The 13746-nt window shown below is 45.1% G+C and overlaps 1 protein-coding gene across 2 annotated transcripts in view; it reads right to left on the bottom strand.

The window, feature by feature from the left end:
• IQCH (IQ motif containing H) overlaps nt 1-13746 on the bottom strand; it is a 240915-nt gene that overhangs the window by 31254 nt on the left and 195915 nt on the right. For both annotated transcript variants that reach the window (XM_023729750.1, XM_023729751.1), the window contains one exon: nt 811-978. In XM_023729750.1, the coding sequence (XP_023585518.1) occupies nt 811-978 (168 nt within the window). The remainder of the gene's footprint in view (nt 1-810; nt 979-13746) is intronic.

Below are 13746 nucleotides of genomic sequence, written 5' to 3'. Positions count from 1 at the left end.
GTGTTGGGAAGAGGCAGATCAGAAGGAGCCTCATCCACCCATCTGGGAAGCTGGGATTTCCTTGAAGATGACGGGAATCATTCAAAAGTATAAACAGGGGAGTAAAATGCTCAAATTTGCTTTCACCTTGACTATATTGATAGTAGTGCTTGTTTGGGGTGGGGAGAGACAGGAGGCAAAGAATGTTGATGAGGCTCGGTGTGAGAGATGATGACAGCTGAAACTAAGGCACTATCTGTGTGGAGGGAGAGGAGGGGTCAGGTCTGAGGCATTTTTAGCAGCTAGAATGACCTAGTTACTGACTGGATTTAGGGCCAGTGGGTGTCCTATCAGCCTCTGGCCTGATTCACTGAGAGGAAGTATAGGGAGAGGAGAAGGTTGGGGAGGAGAGATGGGGAGTGCCATTTTGGACAGTTTGATTTTGGGTAATTTAAGGAGAGAAGTTCTGCAGAATATTTGATCTAGGGTCTGAAGCTCAGAAAAGAGATCTGGGACAGAGAAATATGGGTTTTCTCAGAAATAGCTGGTCACTGCAGCACGGGGTCTACCTGCCCAGGGAAATGAATTGAGGAGAGAATGGAGGGAAACACACAAACACATACAGCTTCCTCTTTCTGGAACGCCCGCTCCCTTTCCTTTGACCAACACATTCATCAAACCTTCCTGGAACCCATTTTGGAGAAGGTAGATGATTCGCCGGAGGTTATTTCTTCTTTCTATCCTCAAAGAGCCTGGCACATGACAAGACTCAGTCATGGTGGCCATGTGTTGCTGAGCTCAGTGGACAACTGGGAATCATCTGTTGCTTACCGGCATTGCCAGGACATCCAGACGGCTCATTTTCTCTTTCTTTGGAACAAAACGGGGCACTTCAAAGGTGCTCAGTCTGCAGTCCAGATGGCCATTGGTCAGGTATAAGGTGAGCTGAGTCAGGGCTAGCTGGTCACTATAGGAGATGTCGAGGTCTGTTGCCCACACCTGATTAAAACAGGAGCCATAGAAGTGAGGGTGACATCAGCAAATAGGAGAGAAAGCCCTCAACTGAAACCAAACCACATCAGACTACACTAAACCAGTGAACATGTGACTTAACGGAGCAGATATTTTCACTTCTGTTTCGACACTGTTCAACCGAGGGACAGAGCTTCCAATATGATTCCACTCAGAAGAGTCAAGGTGCTTGTGGGGAGTTCTAGAAACGAAACGCTTGGCAATGATTATCTAACGGAGAGGCCCAGTGCAGAAAGACTGGTGTTGACCTTGCTTTTTCTGCCTGTGGTTTGCCATTTCTAAGGTGCTGAGTGCAATGTTTTCTACTGAGAAAATGAAACTGGACTGGAGCTTCAGAGGGTGGGGAACTAAGTGGAGCAGAAAGAGGGGGAGCTGCATCCAGTGGGAAGAGTGAGTAAATGTAGAAAAGGATGGTTTCCCTGAATTTGGAAAAAGCAAACTGGGAATCTCAATATCAGCTTGAGGGAAACTTGTGGTTGGCCTGTAAGTCTGAGCTTTACCACCATTTTCCTGTGAGAATGCAGGAAGTCACTTTGCTGCCATGATGTCGGCTGTGAACGGTGATAACACCTACCCTAGCTGTACCACAGGGTTATTAGGAAAACACAATGATGAACGCAAAATGAAAGTACTTGGAGAACTAGATATACGTAGGCTATAAGTTAGTATAAGCTACTAGATGACCGAGTAATGGCCATTAATTTCTTTCACAAACATTTACTGAGCACCTACTATGTGCTGGGCTGGCAATAGCAAAAGTGGGCCATGTGCTACCTCGCCACCCTCTTGTGGCAGACATCCTTATTTGTTCTTGTCATTCTGTCCCCACTAAGTTCAGAAACAGCCCCAGAATCCTCAGTTCAATGCTCACGGCATATCCTTGTGCTAGGCATGGAGAATGAGAAGTAAATACGGTTCCTGCCACGGAGAAGGGGAGGACAGATACATATGTATCCAATTAATTACAACACACTCTAATGTGTGACATAATACGAGGATGGAATAAAGTACTACTGAAGTTAAAAGAAAGGACAGACTGGGTTTGCCTAGTGAAGCCATGGCTGCATCTCGGAGGAGGTGACATCTGAACTCCCATTTATCAAGTACCTACAGTGTGCCAGGTGCTTCACAAGCAACACCTCAGACATTTATAATAACCCAGAAAATAGGATCCCCCTGTCACAGATGAAGAAACAGAGGGTCAGAGTGGTACCTAAGTCCACACAGCTAGGAAGTGGTGCTGGGATTTGAATATAGTTCTGCCTGGCACCAAGTCTACCCTCTTCCCATTCCCTGTTGGAGGAGATGGCACTGATCCTGGCCCAGCCAATCCTCACCCTGTACCAATTTCTCAGTCAAATTAAAAGCTAAAGTTCTGGTGGATCAAAATATGTTCTTGTTTAATATAATCCATGCCTTGGAAATGTCTTGCAGAGAAAACACGAAGTATTGTATTTCTGGAGCACGCTGTAATTAGCAGTAATGCATTTTCACTGTAGGAAGTTGGACACTAACACGTTTTCAAGAAGACTTGATTAAACATTTTTTCCTCTTAGAAGGCCTACATGTGCCCCACACACCGACTTGGTATGTTAAAATACATAACACATCTGCCCTAGAGTGGACGCCTCTCAAACAAATCTAGCAGTGAGTGACTTGAGTAAGCATTGAATGTAAATGGCATCATTATAATGATATTAAGAGGTCAAGCTGTCAAGGCCTCTTGCTAAACTGAAGCTAATTTCCGGAGTCATATTCACACAGTAATGCCCTTTTATAATAGCAAATAAATCACATTTACAACAATTGTTAAAAACTAACTGCCAAGTATCTGTTGCAGCAGTAAATATCCTATTTGTCAACTTAAGTATTTCCTGCTGTATGGTAGTATAAAATGCAAATCAGATGGGGACAGCTATTTTTCCTTAATATGAGAGGATGAACTTACTGGTCTTATGTATCAGGCATTTTCTTTTCAGAGCTTCTATTTTGACATTTTAAAGTCCTTGATCAAAAGGAAACGTATGTAACAAGCATTATTAATATTGATGTTAGTAATATTACTGTTTTGGTGACAAGGATTTTAATAAGAAGGCAGCATGCTGTAGGGAAAGAGAACCAGAGTTGAAGAACCTAAATCTGGCCCTTACAAGCAGTGTAACCATGAGCGAGTTATTTGCTGCTGTTGTTGTTAGGTGCTGTCAAGTTGGTTCTGGCTTCTAGCATATGACAGAACGTAACACTGCCCAGTCCTGCACCATCCTCATAATCATTGCTATGTTCGAGCTCGCTGTTGCAGCCACTGTGTCAGTCCATCTCATTGAGGGTCTTCCTTTTTTTTGCTGACCTTCTGCTTTACCAAGCATGATGCCCTTCTCCAGGGACTGGTCCCTCCTCATAACATGTCCAAAGTATGTAAGATGAAGTCTCGCCATCCTTGCTTCTAAGGAGCATTCTGGTTGTACTTCTTCCAAGACAGACTTGTTCTTCCTTCTGGCAGCCCATGGTATATTCAGTATTCTTCGCCAACTCCATAATTCAAAGGTATCAATTCTTCTTTGGTCTTCCTTATTCATCATCCAGCTTTCCTATGCATATGAAGCAATTGAAAATACCAGGGCTTTGATCAGGCACAACTTAGTCCTTAAGGTGACATCTTTGCTTTTTAACACTTTAAAGAGGTCTTTTGCAGCAGATTTGCCCAATGCAAATTTGATTTCTTGACCACTGCTTCCATGGGCGTTGACTGTGGATCCAAGTAAGACGAAACTCTGGACAACTTCAATATTTTCTCTGTTTATCATGATGTTGCTTATTGGTCCTGTTGTGAGGATTTTTGTTTTCTTTACGCTGAGGTGTAATCCATACTGAAGGCTGCAGTCTTTGATCTTCATCAGTAAGTGCTTCAAGTCCTCTTCACTGTCAGCAAGGAAGGCTGTGTCATCTGCATATCGCAGGTTGTTAATGAGTATCTTTCAATCCTGATGACGGGTTCTTCTTCATATAGTCCAGCTTCTCCTATCATTTGCTCAGCATATAGATTGAATACGTGTGGTGAAAGGATACAACCCTGACACACACCTTTCCTGCGAGTTAGTTAAACTCTCTTCATCTCAGTTTCCTTAAGTGTAAAAGGAGCAAATGATAACACCTACCACACAGGGTTTTGAAGTAAAATAAAATGCATGCACATAAAAATGCCTTATAAACTATAAAGTTCAATACAAATGTTACTTATGATTACTAAACATGTTCTTTAAGAGGAGTAGAATCAAAGGAGGCACATTTTCAGTTGTCTGTGTAGCGATTAATGAGGCGTTGGTGGTTTACTGGTAGACGTCTCCCTATCCTCTCAGGAGACGGAGGTTAGATTCCCAACCAACGCACCACATGCGTAGCCACCACCGGTCTGACTGTGGAGGTCTTTGTGTTGCTATGATGCTGAACAGGTTTCGGTGGTGCTTTCTGACTAAGATGGACTAGGAAGAAAGGCCTGGTGATCTACTTGTGAAAATCAGCCAATGAAAACCCTATGGATCACATACAGTCTGATCCGTAACCCATCGTGGGGATGGCACAGGACCAGGCAGCACTTCATTCCATTGTGCATGGGGTTGCCATGGTTGGGGGCTCACTCAAACATATCTAACAATAGCACCGTAGCTAAGAGATTGTCCCATTTAATAAATGTTTTCCCCATATGTCATTATGTTCAGCCTCACAACAACTCATTTAACAGGCAGTTAGGTTAGGCTTGGGTTGGGAATACTCATATCTCCATTTTACCAACGAGGACAAAAACAAAAACAAACCTATTACCATGGATCCATGGTGACCCTATAGGACAGGGTGGAACCACCGCGTAGGATTTCCAAGGCTGTAGTCTTTACTAAGACAGACTGCCACATCTTTCTCCCATGGAGCGGCTGGTGGGTTCGAACTGCCAACCTTTCAAAGCCGAGCACTTATCCACCACGCCACCAGGGCTCCTTCCCGATGAGGATACTGAGGTCAAAGAGAGGCTTCACGGTTTGCCTGAGATCATACAGGGCATGGCCAGAACTTGGCCTTTCTAGAGCAGAAGTACTTTGCCTTCCCAGGCTGTTCCTACCCTTTGGTTCACAAAGGAAATAGTAAACTGCCTTAAGCCTTTTCCTCAACAGCAGGCTTGCCTGATTTGTTCAGATAATTGTTCTGTTTGCCACCTGGTTTTTCCATTGAAGATACTGCCTGAGGCATGCTTGTATTGTGTGTAGGGGTTCCTGTCTTCTCTCTAGACTGGTGGCCCTTTAAGGGAAGCTGCTAAGTCTGTGTCTCCCCCCAGCACAGTCTGGGGCGGCACTCAGCATGCAACAGGGCACATCAGCCGTCTCCAGCATCTCCAGTGCTGCCCTGTGAACTCTTCGCAATATTTCAGGAACAGGGTCTTGCTGGGCCTCCTGCAGCTGGTTTCAGGTAAAAAATCCAGCAAATATTCATCAAGCACCTCTTCTGTGCCCACCCTGTGCTTCCACACATATTATCTCATTTATTGCCATTTTTGATTTTGGCATTCCATGCTAACTTTAAAGCCTAAACTCTCTCTGCTCTGGATACCCCCATCATAACTTAGATGAGCAATGATGGTGACCTGTGCAAAGGCAGTACAACTGGGATGGAGAGGGGGAATGGATTTTACAACTGGTTACAAGGTGGCTTGACATAACTTGAAGAACTTGTAATGACTGGCTCGACAGGTTAATTGATTAGATGTGAGGGTGAGGGAAAGATAACACGGAAGGTTAGAGCTGGAAAGACCCTTAAAAATCATCTAATACAATCAGTTTACTTTATAAATGGAGCAACTTTGGCGTGAGAAGTAAAGTGGCTTGCCCTAGGTTACAGAGCCAGGTATTGGAGGTGCAGGAGGAGAACCCAAGTTGTCTCAGCGTCCTGCCACATATTTCTTGTTGATAATTCTTTGATTGATTAATGATATTCAAAAATCATTTTTGTTAAAAAAGGCTACCATACCAGAGAGATTTATATCAAGGCCTTAAGCACAAGCAACAGAAAAATATTCATCTCAGCGTTACTTGTAATATTGAAAAAGTGCAGCTGTCCAACATTCATGCATTGGGTAAGAAAATTATGACACACCCAAGTGATATTATGATATTATCATTAAAGATGATGATTGCGAATAACTTTGGATGATGTAGGAAGGTGCACAAGATGGCAAAAGTAGGGTATAAAGTTATATAAGCAATATGACTTTGTAAAAATAATATTGTACATAGAAAAGACTGAATGAGAATATAACAAATTATACAGACTTTCATGTATATTCTAGATCTATGCTGTCCAATATGGAAGCCAGTAGCCACATGTGAGGAGCTCTGGTGGCACAATGGTTAAGTACTTGGCTGCTAACCAAAAGGCAGGTGGTTTGAACTCATCTAGCAGCTCTGAGGGAGAAAGAGCTGGTGATCTTCTTCCATAAAGATTATAGCCAAGAAAACCCTATGGGGAAGTTCTACTCTGTCACATGGGGTCACCATGAGTTGCAATTGACTCAATGGCATCCAACAACAGCCACTCGTGGCTTTTGAGCACTTGAAATACAGCTGGTCCAAACTAAGATGTGCTGTAAGTATAAAACGCACACCAGATTTTGAAGACTTAGGATGTAAAAAAGAATGCAAAGTATCTCATTAATAATTTTTTATATCGTGTTTTTGTTGAAATGATATTTTGGTTGTGTTGGGTTAAATAAAACATTATTAAAATTACTTCTACCTATTTCTTTTTACTTATTTCAGTGAGGCTACTGTTGTTGTTGGGTGTTGCTGAGTCGATTCTGACTCATAGCAACCCCATGTGACAGAGCAGAACTGCCCCATAGGGTTTTCTTGGCTGCAATCTTTAGAAAATGAAAAATTACATATGTGGCTTGCATTTGTGGCTTACATATATTTCTACTGAGCTGGTTCCAAAAAAGTCCATTGCAACTTCAGTAAGGGGGTCGACCTAGCAGGGGTGGATGGGGAAATGCTGCAGAGGCTGCAGCTCTCCACCACCCCACTGCTCCTGCGCTGAATGCAGTGCTTGCAGCAGCTGCACCGGGAGGCCTGGGCAGAGTGGGCAGAATACAGTGGCAGAAGGCAGAATGATGAAACTGTGCTAACCTCATGAATCTTTAAACAAGAGAATCTGAAAACAGGGGCAGGCAGAGGTGAGCATGCCTAGAATTGCTCATTTCCAGGTTCTGGATCCTGTTTGGGCCACGAGCTTTGGGATGAAGAGATAATAACATGCTTCTGTGTGGGAGGTGTGGAAAAGGGGCCCAGTACTGAGCTCTTTTTGCCTTACGTGTTTGGAAACCCTGGTGGTGCAGTGGTTAAGAGCTTGGCTGCTAACCAAAAGGTCAGCAGTTTGAATCTCCCAAGTGCTCCTTGGAAACCCTATGGGGCAGTTCTACTCTGTCCTATAGAGTCGCTATGAGTCAGAATTGACTGGACGGCAGTGGGTTTGGTTTGTTTGTTTGTTTGTTTGTTTTTGGTTCCAGGCAGATGGAGGCCGCCTGCTCACCCCTGCTGCTTCTGCCTCTGTCCGGTGACTGGCAGGGTGGCTGGGTGGCAGTGCAAGCAGATGTGGGCAGATGTGCTCAGGCCCTACACTCTGCAACTCTCTCCAAGTGCAAATAAAGTTTTGTTGCAAAGGGTTTGGTCTCGCTAACCTTCTCTTAGGGCCATTGGAAGAGGTATGGGATGGATAGACTAATTTATGGATAGAATAATGTTAATTGAAGAGTCCTAGAACTTCAGAGCTTTAAGATGTTTTACAAACCCATTGCAAGAATTTCTATTCTTTTTCTTACACTTTTTTTTTGTAAGGAGAAGAACTTGAGGTCCCAGACAGAATAAGTGACTTACTCAAGGCCCCAGGTCTCGGTACCAGAGTCTGAGACAAATACTCATGACCCTAGGCCCTCTCTGGGTGACACGTTCCTTGAGTAATCATTGGGACTAACAGCCCTGATGGACCCTCCCTCGTTGAATCTAGATGTATCTATGAGGCTAACCGGGAATTGGGAAGATTTACTATCTGGTGGGGAATTTTTTTAGAAGCCAGATTGTTGAACAAAGCCACCTTTGAGGGGTGCAGCACCTAGAATGCACCCATCCCAGCAATGGCATTGGCTCCCAGAGCAGACCGTGACATGCGGCCCATCTTCCTCGGCAGCCCGTCTTGGCTGAGGGATGTGTGAGTCACCTCCCTGCTAGTGTCAAGGTCTCTGGCCACAGTTCCAATCTGACAGGAAATCCACCATGGAACACTTGATCCTTTCTAGAGCAGTGAGGCCCGCAGGTCCCCACAGCTATGGCTAGGCTGTAGAAGCCAGGCCACTTGTCTCGCCCCTCTGGTTGCTGTGATACAGCCACTGGCGGGCCAGAGTTCACTCTGTCCTTGCTGGTTTGGCAGAGGTACAGAGCCAAGGGCTTACCTCCTCCTCACAACTGTGGAGGCCATGCAGGGGTCAGGGACGGGCCAGGGCAGGGATACAGCTTGTCTTTGCCCAGAGAAAATGGGGCTAAGTGGGAAAACGGCTGTGCTTTAGCGTCCTATGCAACGCACAGGGAGAAAGAATCGTCCTAAGCACTGAAGGGAAGAGGACTGGGTTCCTCTGGCTTCCTGGCAGGTCACTGTGGTCTGCACACTCTGGCATCCCTAGCTTATTCTAATGCTAGTTCCAACAGTAAGACATCATGCTCTTTCTCTTTAGCCTTCAGGTTCTCTCTGCCTAGAACTGTTCCCCAGCACCCACCTTTGGCTCCCACCTTTGACACGAGCTCAGGCATTATCTCCTTCAGGCGTTCCCTGGACCTCAGGGAGGTGTCAGGTACCCCTCGCTGGTGCTCCCCCACCCCTGGACTGCCCCATCACAGTGCTTAGTTCCCTGTTCTATAACTGTCTGTGCATCCTGTCCTCTGAGTCCCTGGAGCCCGTCACAGTGTCTGGCACAGAGTAGCGGCTCACTAAATTCTTCACACATTCACTGTTACTCAACCAAGTTAGACAGAGTGCCTGCCATGTGCCAGGGGTGAGACAGACAAAGTCTCCAGTCTGCTGGAGGGCAGACAAACCATAAACACACACACACACACACACACACACACACACATTTTGGGTGGTAATACATGCTATAAAAAAATACAGCAGGGTAAAGGAAGTAGAATGACTTAACACTATTTAATACAGAGTAGACAGTCAAGGGGAGCCCTGGTGGCGCAGTGGTTAAGAGCTACAGCTGTTACCAAAAGGTCGGCAGTTCGAATCCACCAGCTGCTCCTTGGAAACCCTATGGGGCAGTTCCACTCTGTTGTATAGGGTCACTATGAGTTGGAATCAACTTCACAGAAATGGGTATTGGTCAGACAGTCAGGGAGGGCCTCCATGAGGAGGTGGCTGTTAGCAGAGACCTAGAGGAAGTTCAAGAATAAGACGAGTGCAAAGGCTCAGAGGCAGACGCATGTTTGGTGCGTTCCAAGATCAGCGACAAGGTCAGGTGATAGAAGTGAGGTTAGCAATGAGGAGAGTGGTCGGGGATGGGCCAGAGGGGAGCCTGGGCTGGGGGTGGGGACATGTGTAGACAATGGTAGGGATTCTGAGTTTCACCCTGAGTGGGACGAAAAGCCAGCGGAGGGTGTGGAGCAGAGAAGTGACATGATAGACCTTCCTGCTAAAGGGTTACTCTGGTTGTGGTGAGGAGACTAGACCACGAGGGGGCAAGGAGGGAAACAGGGAGGCCAGTTAGCAGGATATGGCTGTAATCTGGGTGTGAGATCATGGGGGCGGGGCCAGCATGGCAACAGTGGAGGGTCAAATTTCAAAAGGAGAACCAAAGGACTTGCTGATGGGTTGGATGTGGGGTGTGAGAGAAAGGGAGGAGCCAACGATGTCGCCAAGGTTTCTGTCCAGAAAAAAAAGGGGGATGGAGTTGCTACTTACTGAGTGGGGCAGCCTGCGAGAGGAACAGTTCAGAGGGTAAAATCAAGATTTCAGGTTTGGGCATGTTCAGTTTGAGAAAATGCTTTTGTTGAATGATGTTCTTGAGGGTGGGATGAGGTCTCAGGCACTTTTCTCCTTTCTCAGCTGTAACATGAGGGAGGCTGTGCTTCGCTGGATTGCAGGGATGAAGCAAATCAGTCTCTGGTGGGAAGGCATCTTTTCCTTTGCTGTCACTTTTGGGCCTTGGGCTCGAGGCTTTCCTTGTCTGGGGAGAGATGAGGTCTGTAGGATCCGAGACCTTCCCCAGAGGGCAGATCACCCGCTTCTCACCATGTTAGGCAGGGATGAAATACAATTAAAAAGGACAGGGATGGCTTAGTAAGGAAAAGAAGTCCTGGCAGCTAGAGGACAATGGGGACTGGAGGGGACTGTGCCTGAGGGAGGCAAGTGGTTCCCTGGAATGGAAAGAGCACTGGGTCGCAGTTACAAGACCCGGCTGGCCTTACAATGTGCTTGACAAGTGCTTGCGATTTTCTGTCTGTGTGACTTTTAGCAACTTCGTTCCCTCTCTGGGCTTCGGTTTCTTTGCATAGATACCTGCTTCACTGTAGTATGGGGTAGTGTGTGGGATTATTATTGTGCTGACACAAATCTGACTTCTTCTTCCCCCTCTGACTTCCAGGGGACAGAGTCAGGCGCAGGCGTACAACTCACAGGCTTGGCTCTTCAGTATTCTCGCCTGCTTCTCAGAGACCAGAGCACGTTGACCTCTTCTCAGATGCTGTTTAAAAACAGGCTCCAGATCCCAGCTATCGTGTAGAGAACACACTGACGTAAGCAGTTACTAAATGACACCTTTTCTTTTCCCACTTTGATCATTGAATCGCCGGACAGCATTGAACTCTCCAGTGTGGTAAACAACACACCCAATACTCAGTTTTTAAAGAAGGTGGTGCACTGCACTGTAAAACTTTTAATTAGTAAAATATTAGTGAGATTATGATATTTGTTAAGAGTTGTTTGCATTACATAAAAGATCAATAGCGAGGTGGAGGGGACTGCAGCCCCTTCCCATGTTGCCACCTAGTGGCGGATGCTGGGATGGCCCAGCCTCTTGGAGAGGTGAAGGAGAACTGCAGTTGCAGCTGGGCCCTGACCAACAATGCAGACTAAGTATTCACCTTGGGGGTCTTCCCCCTCTGTGACTTTTAATCCTATTTATCCTACGGAAATGACTTAAATAGCAGCTATTAGAGCACGCCTTCTCTGTACCATCCACCCTGGACATGGCCTTACATTGGGGCTTTGGAGTTGGAGGGGCCAGCAGCAGCAGAGGATCTCGGCCCTGCCACGTAGCACCTAGGGTTGGGGAGTCCACCATGCCACCACAGATTTCAAAGGCCTTCAAATTGTTTGGATTCTGGAAACATGTTACTGGCTCCCAAACATGAAAAAGGAAAATTGCAAAACAACAATTCATAAATGCTTTAAAAATATCAACAAAATGGAACGTGCCAATCAAATGCAACCCAACTCTTACCAGTTATGTCTACATTGTATTCCATGTGGGACTGCGTGCAATTTATGACATAGGGAAACCCTGGTGGTGCAGTGGTTAAGAGCTACAGCTGTTAACCAAAAGGTCGGCAGTTCGAATCCACCAGCCGCTCCTTGGAAATCCTGTGGGGCAGTTCTACTCTGTCCTATAGGGTCACTATAAGTTGGAATTGACTTGACAGCAAGGTTTGGTTTTGGTTTTTGATGTGATGCAGGGTGAGTAGAGTCTCTAAAACGAAAAACACCCAGGGCCCAGAGAAGTCTTGAACAGCCTTGTCCTGGAAGACTTAGAATGAGCTCCGTCATTCCCAGCTCCTCATTTTAGTGACGAGGACTCTGAATGGTGAAATGACCTGCTCAGGTCACACAGTTAGGACAACAGCTAGGACCCAAGCCCACATTTTGCGATCCCTAGTCCAGCTTTTTCCATGACACCTGTCTAATTACCAGCATTAATCGCCCAGTTTCTTCAGAGTGCCAGATGCTTCTCTGTGACTTCGGAAATTCTTTCAGGTTGTGCAGAAACTATATTCAAAATTAATTCTGGGATCCAAAATGAAAATCTTGAAATTTTACCCTTGCGTCATTAGCAGCTATATTCATATTTGTCACTTCTGTAAAAACAAAAAATCACAAATCTTCTCATTCACTCTTATCTTCCCTGCTTCCGTTTTCACATTTCTTCTACAACCTCTATAAATTTCCTATCCTCCATTAGCCTTCAAGACTCATGGCCTAACTGATAGTGTTTATATTTTTAAAGGTACAGAATTACATACTCTTTTTTTTTTTTTTAAGTATTTGCTTACTTTTTTACTACGAATTTTTGGAAGGTCGCTTTCTTATTTTGACGCTAAGCATGGAACTATAATAAACACAAAAACCCCATTTTTATAACCTATTACAGGTTTCTAGGACTAGTAATTGTATTCGTATATGCTTCCTCCATGGCGATCAATACAGTAATCCCATACTGTACAGCGCTACCTTCCTCCTTTAATTGTCACGCTATAAATGCCAGGTTTGGTGAATGATTTGCTTAGTTCAGAAACACTCCTTTTAATAACCCTTGAAAAACATTAGCTCATTTATTTTAGTTCTTAATACAACCCTTCAAGGTAAGTTTACCATCCTAATTTTATAGACGAGAACATGAAATTTGGAGGGGTTAAGAAACTTGCCCATGGTCACTGAATCAGTAAACAGCAAGCTAATTCAGTCTACTAACCTTGATGTGCAAGAAACATCATAGCTCTGTCATAGCTTCTTTAAATAAAACTAACTTTGCATCTGAGCCCCCATCCTACTGAACTAAAGGAAACAGCACCTAAGTCTGTTTTGGTTTCCCCAGATGGATACCAGTGGGGGAGGTAGGTGTCTTCTATTGTAATTTCCCCCAAGTTTCCATGGAGCTGTTCCAAGAGCTCTGCCAGAAAAAAATGACCAGGGACTTGCTGCTGCTAGACCCACAATCTTTTCTCTCTCTTTTGTCCAGGCATTTGTTTCCAACTCCAAAAGCTTTTTTTGTGGATTTTTGAAGCAGAACTCTTGCTAGGGGGCTCCCATTGGGAAGGATTCCCAGGCATGGTCTTTGTGGACATGGAAGACCGTCGTGAAAAGCAATGTCCTCCCTTAGTGAGGATGAGCGTGCAGCACTGGCCCAGATCGGTGCAATGACTTGGCAGAAGAGTTCTTCTTTCCTTCCTAGTCTTCTCAGCAGCTCCAGTAAACCAGAAATTTTAGCAAAGAACAACCTCAGCTGCAGAATATGTAAGCAAGAAACATTGACTGTCAGAGCTATGGCCTTGGAATTGGTCTAGTTCAGCCCCCTCAAACCCTAGATGAGGCAGGAGGCTCCAAGAGGGGAAGAGACATGATCAGAAGCAGAGTTCAGACCAGAGCTCAGATCTCTTGATTTCAAGTCTCAGGAAGGTTTGTTTACATTTGGGCAACTCCCAGAGAGGAGAACGAGATTACACCCTGCACAATACCTACCTAGCACAACACTCCTGACATAAGTAGTGCTCAATAAATCTTTGATGAATGAGTCAGTTAAACAATACAAAGGAAAAAAAAATCTTCCTTTAAAATATAGATGAGCGATACCAGTTCACGCGCACAGGATGGCTGAAATAAAAAAGATAATAACAAGTGTTGGCAAAGTTATGGAGAAACTGGAACCGTCAT

Source organism: Trichechus manatus, unplaced genomic scaffold (assembly GCF_000243295.1).
Source record: "Trichechus manatus latirostris isolate Lorelei unplaced genomic scaffold, TriManLat1.0 scaffold00030, whole genome shotgun sequence".
Taxonomy (NCBI): domain Eukaryota; kingdom Metazoa; phylum Chordata; class Mammalia; order Sirenia; family Trichechidae; genus Trichechus; species Trichechus manatus.
The sequence above is the reverse complement of the archived record's forward strand: the minus strand, read 5'-3'. Positions and strand labels throughout refer to the sequence as shown.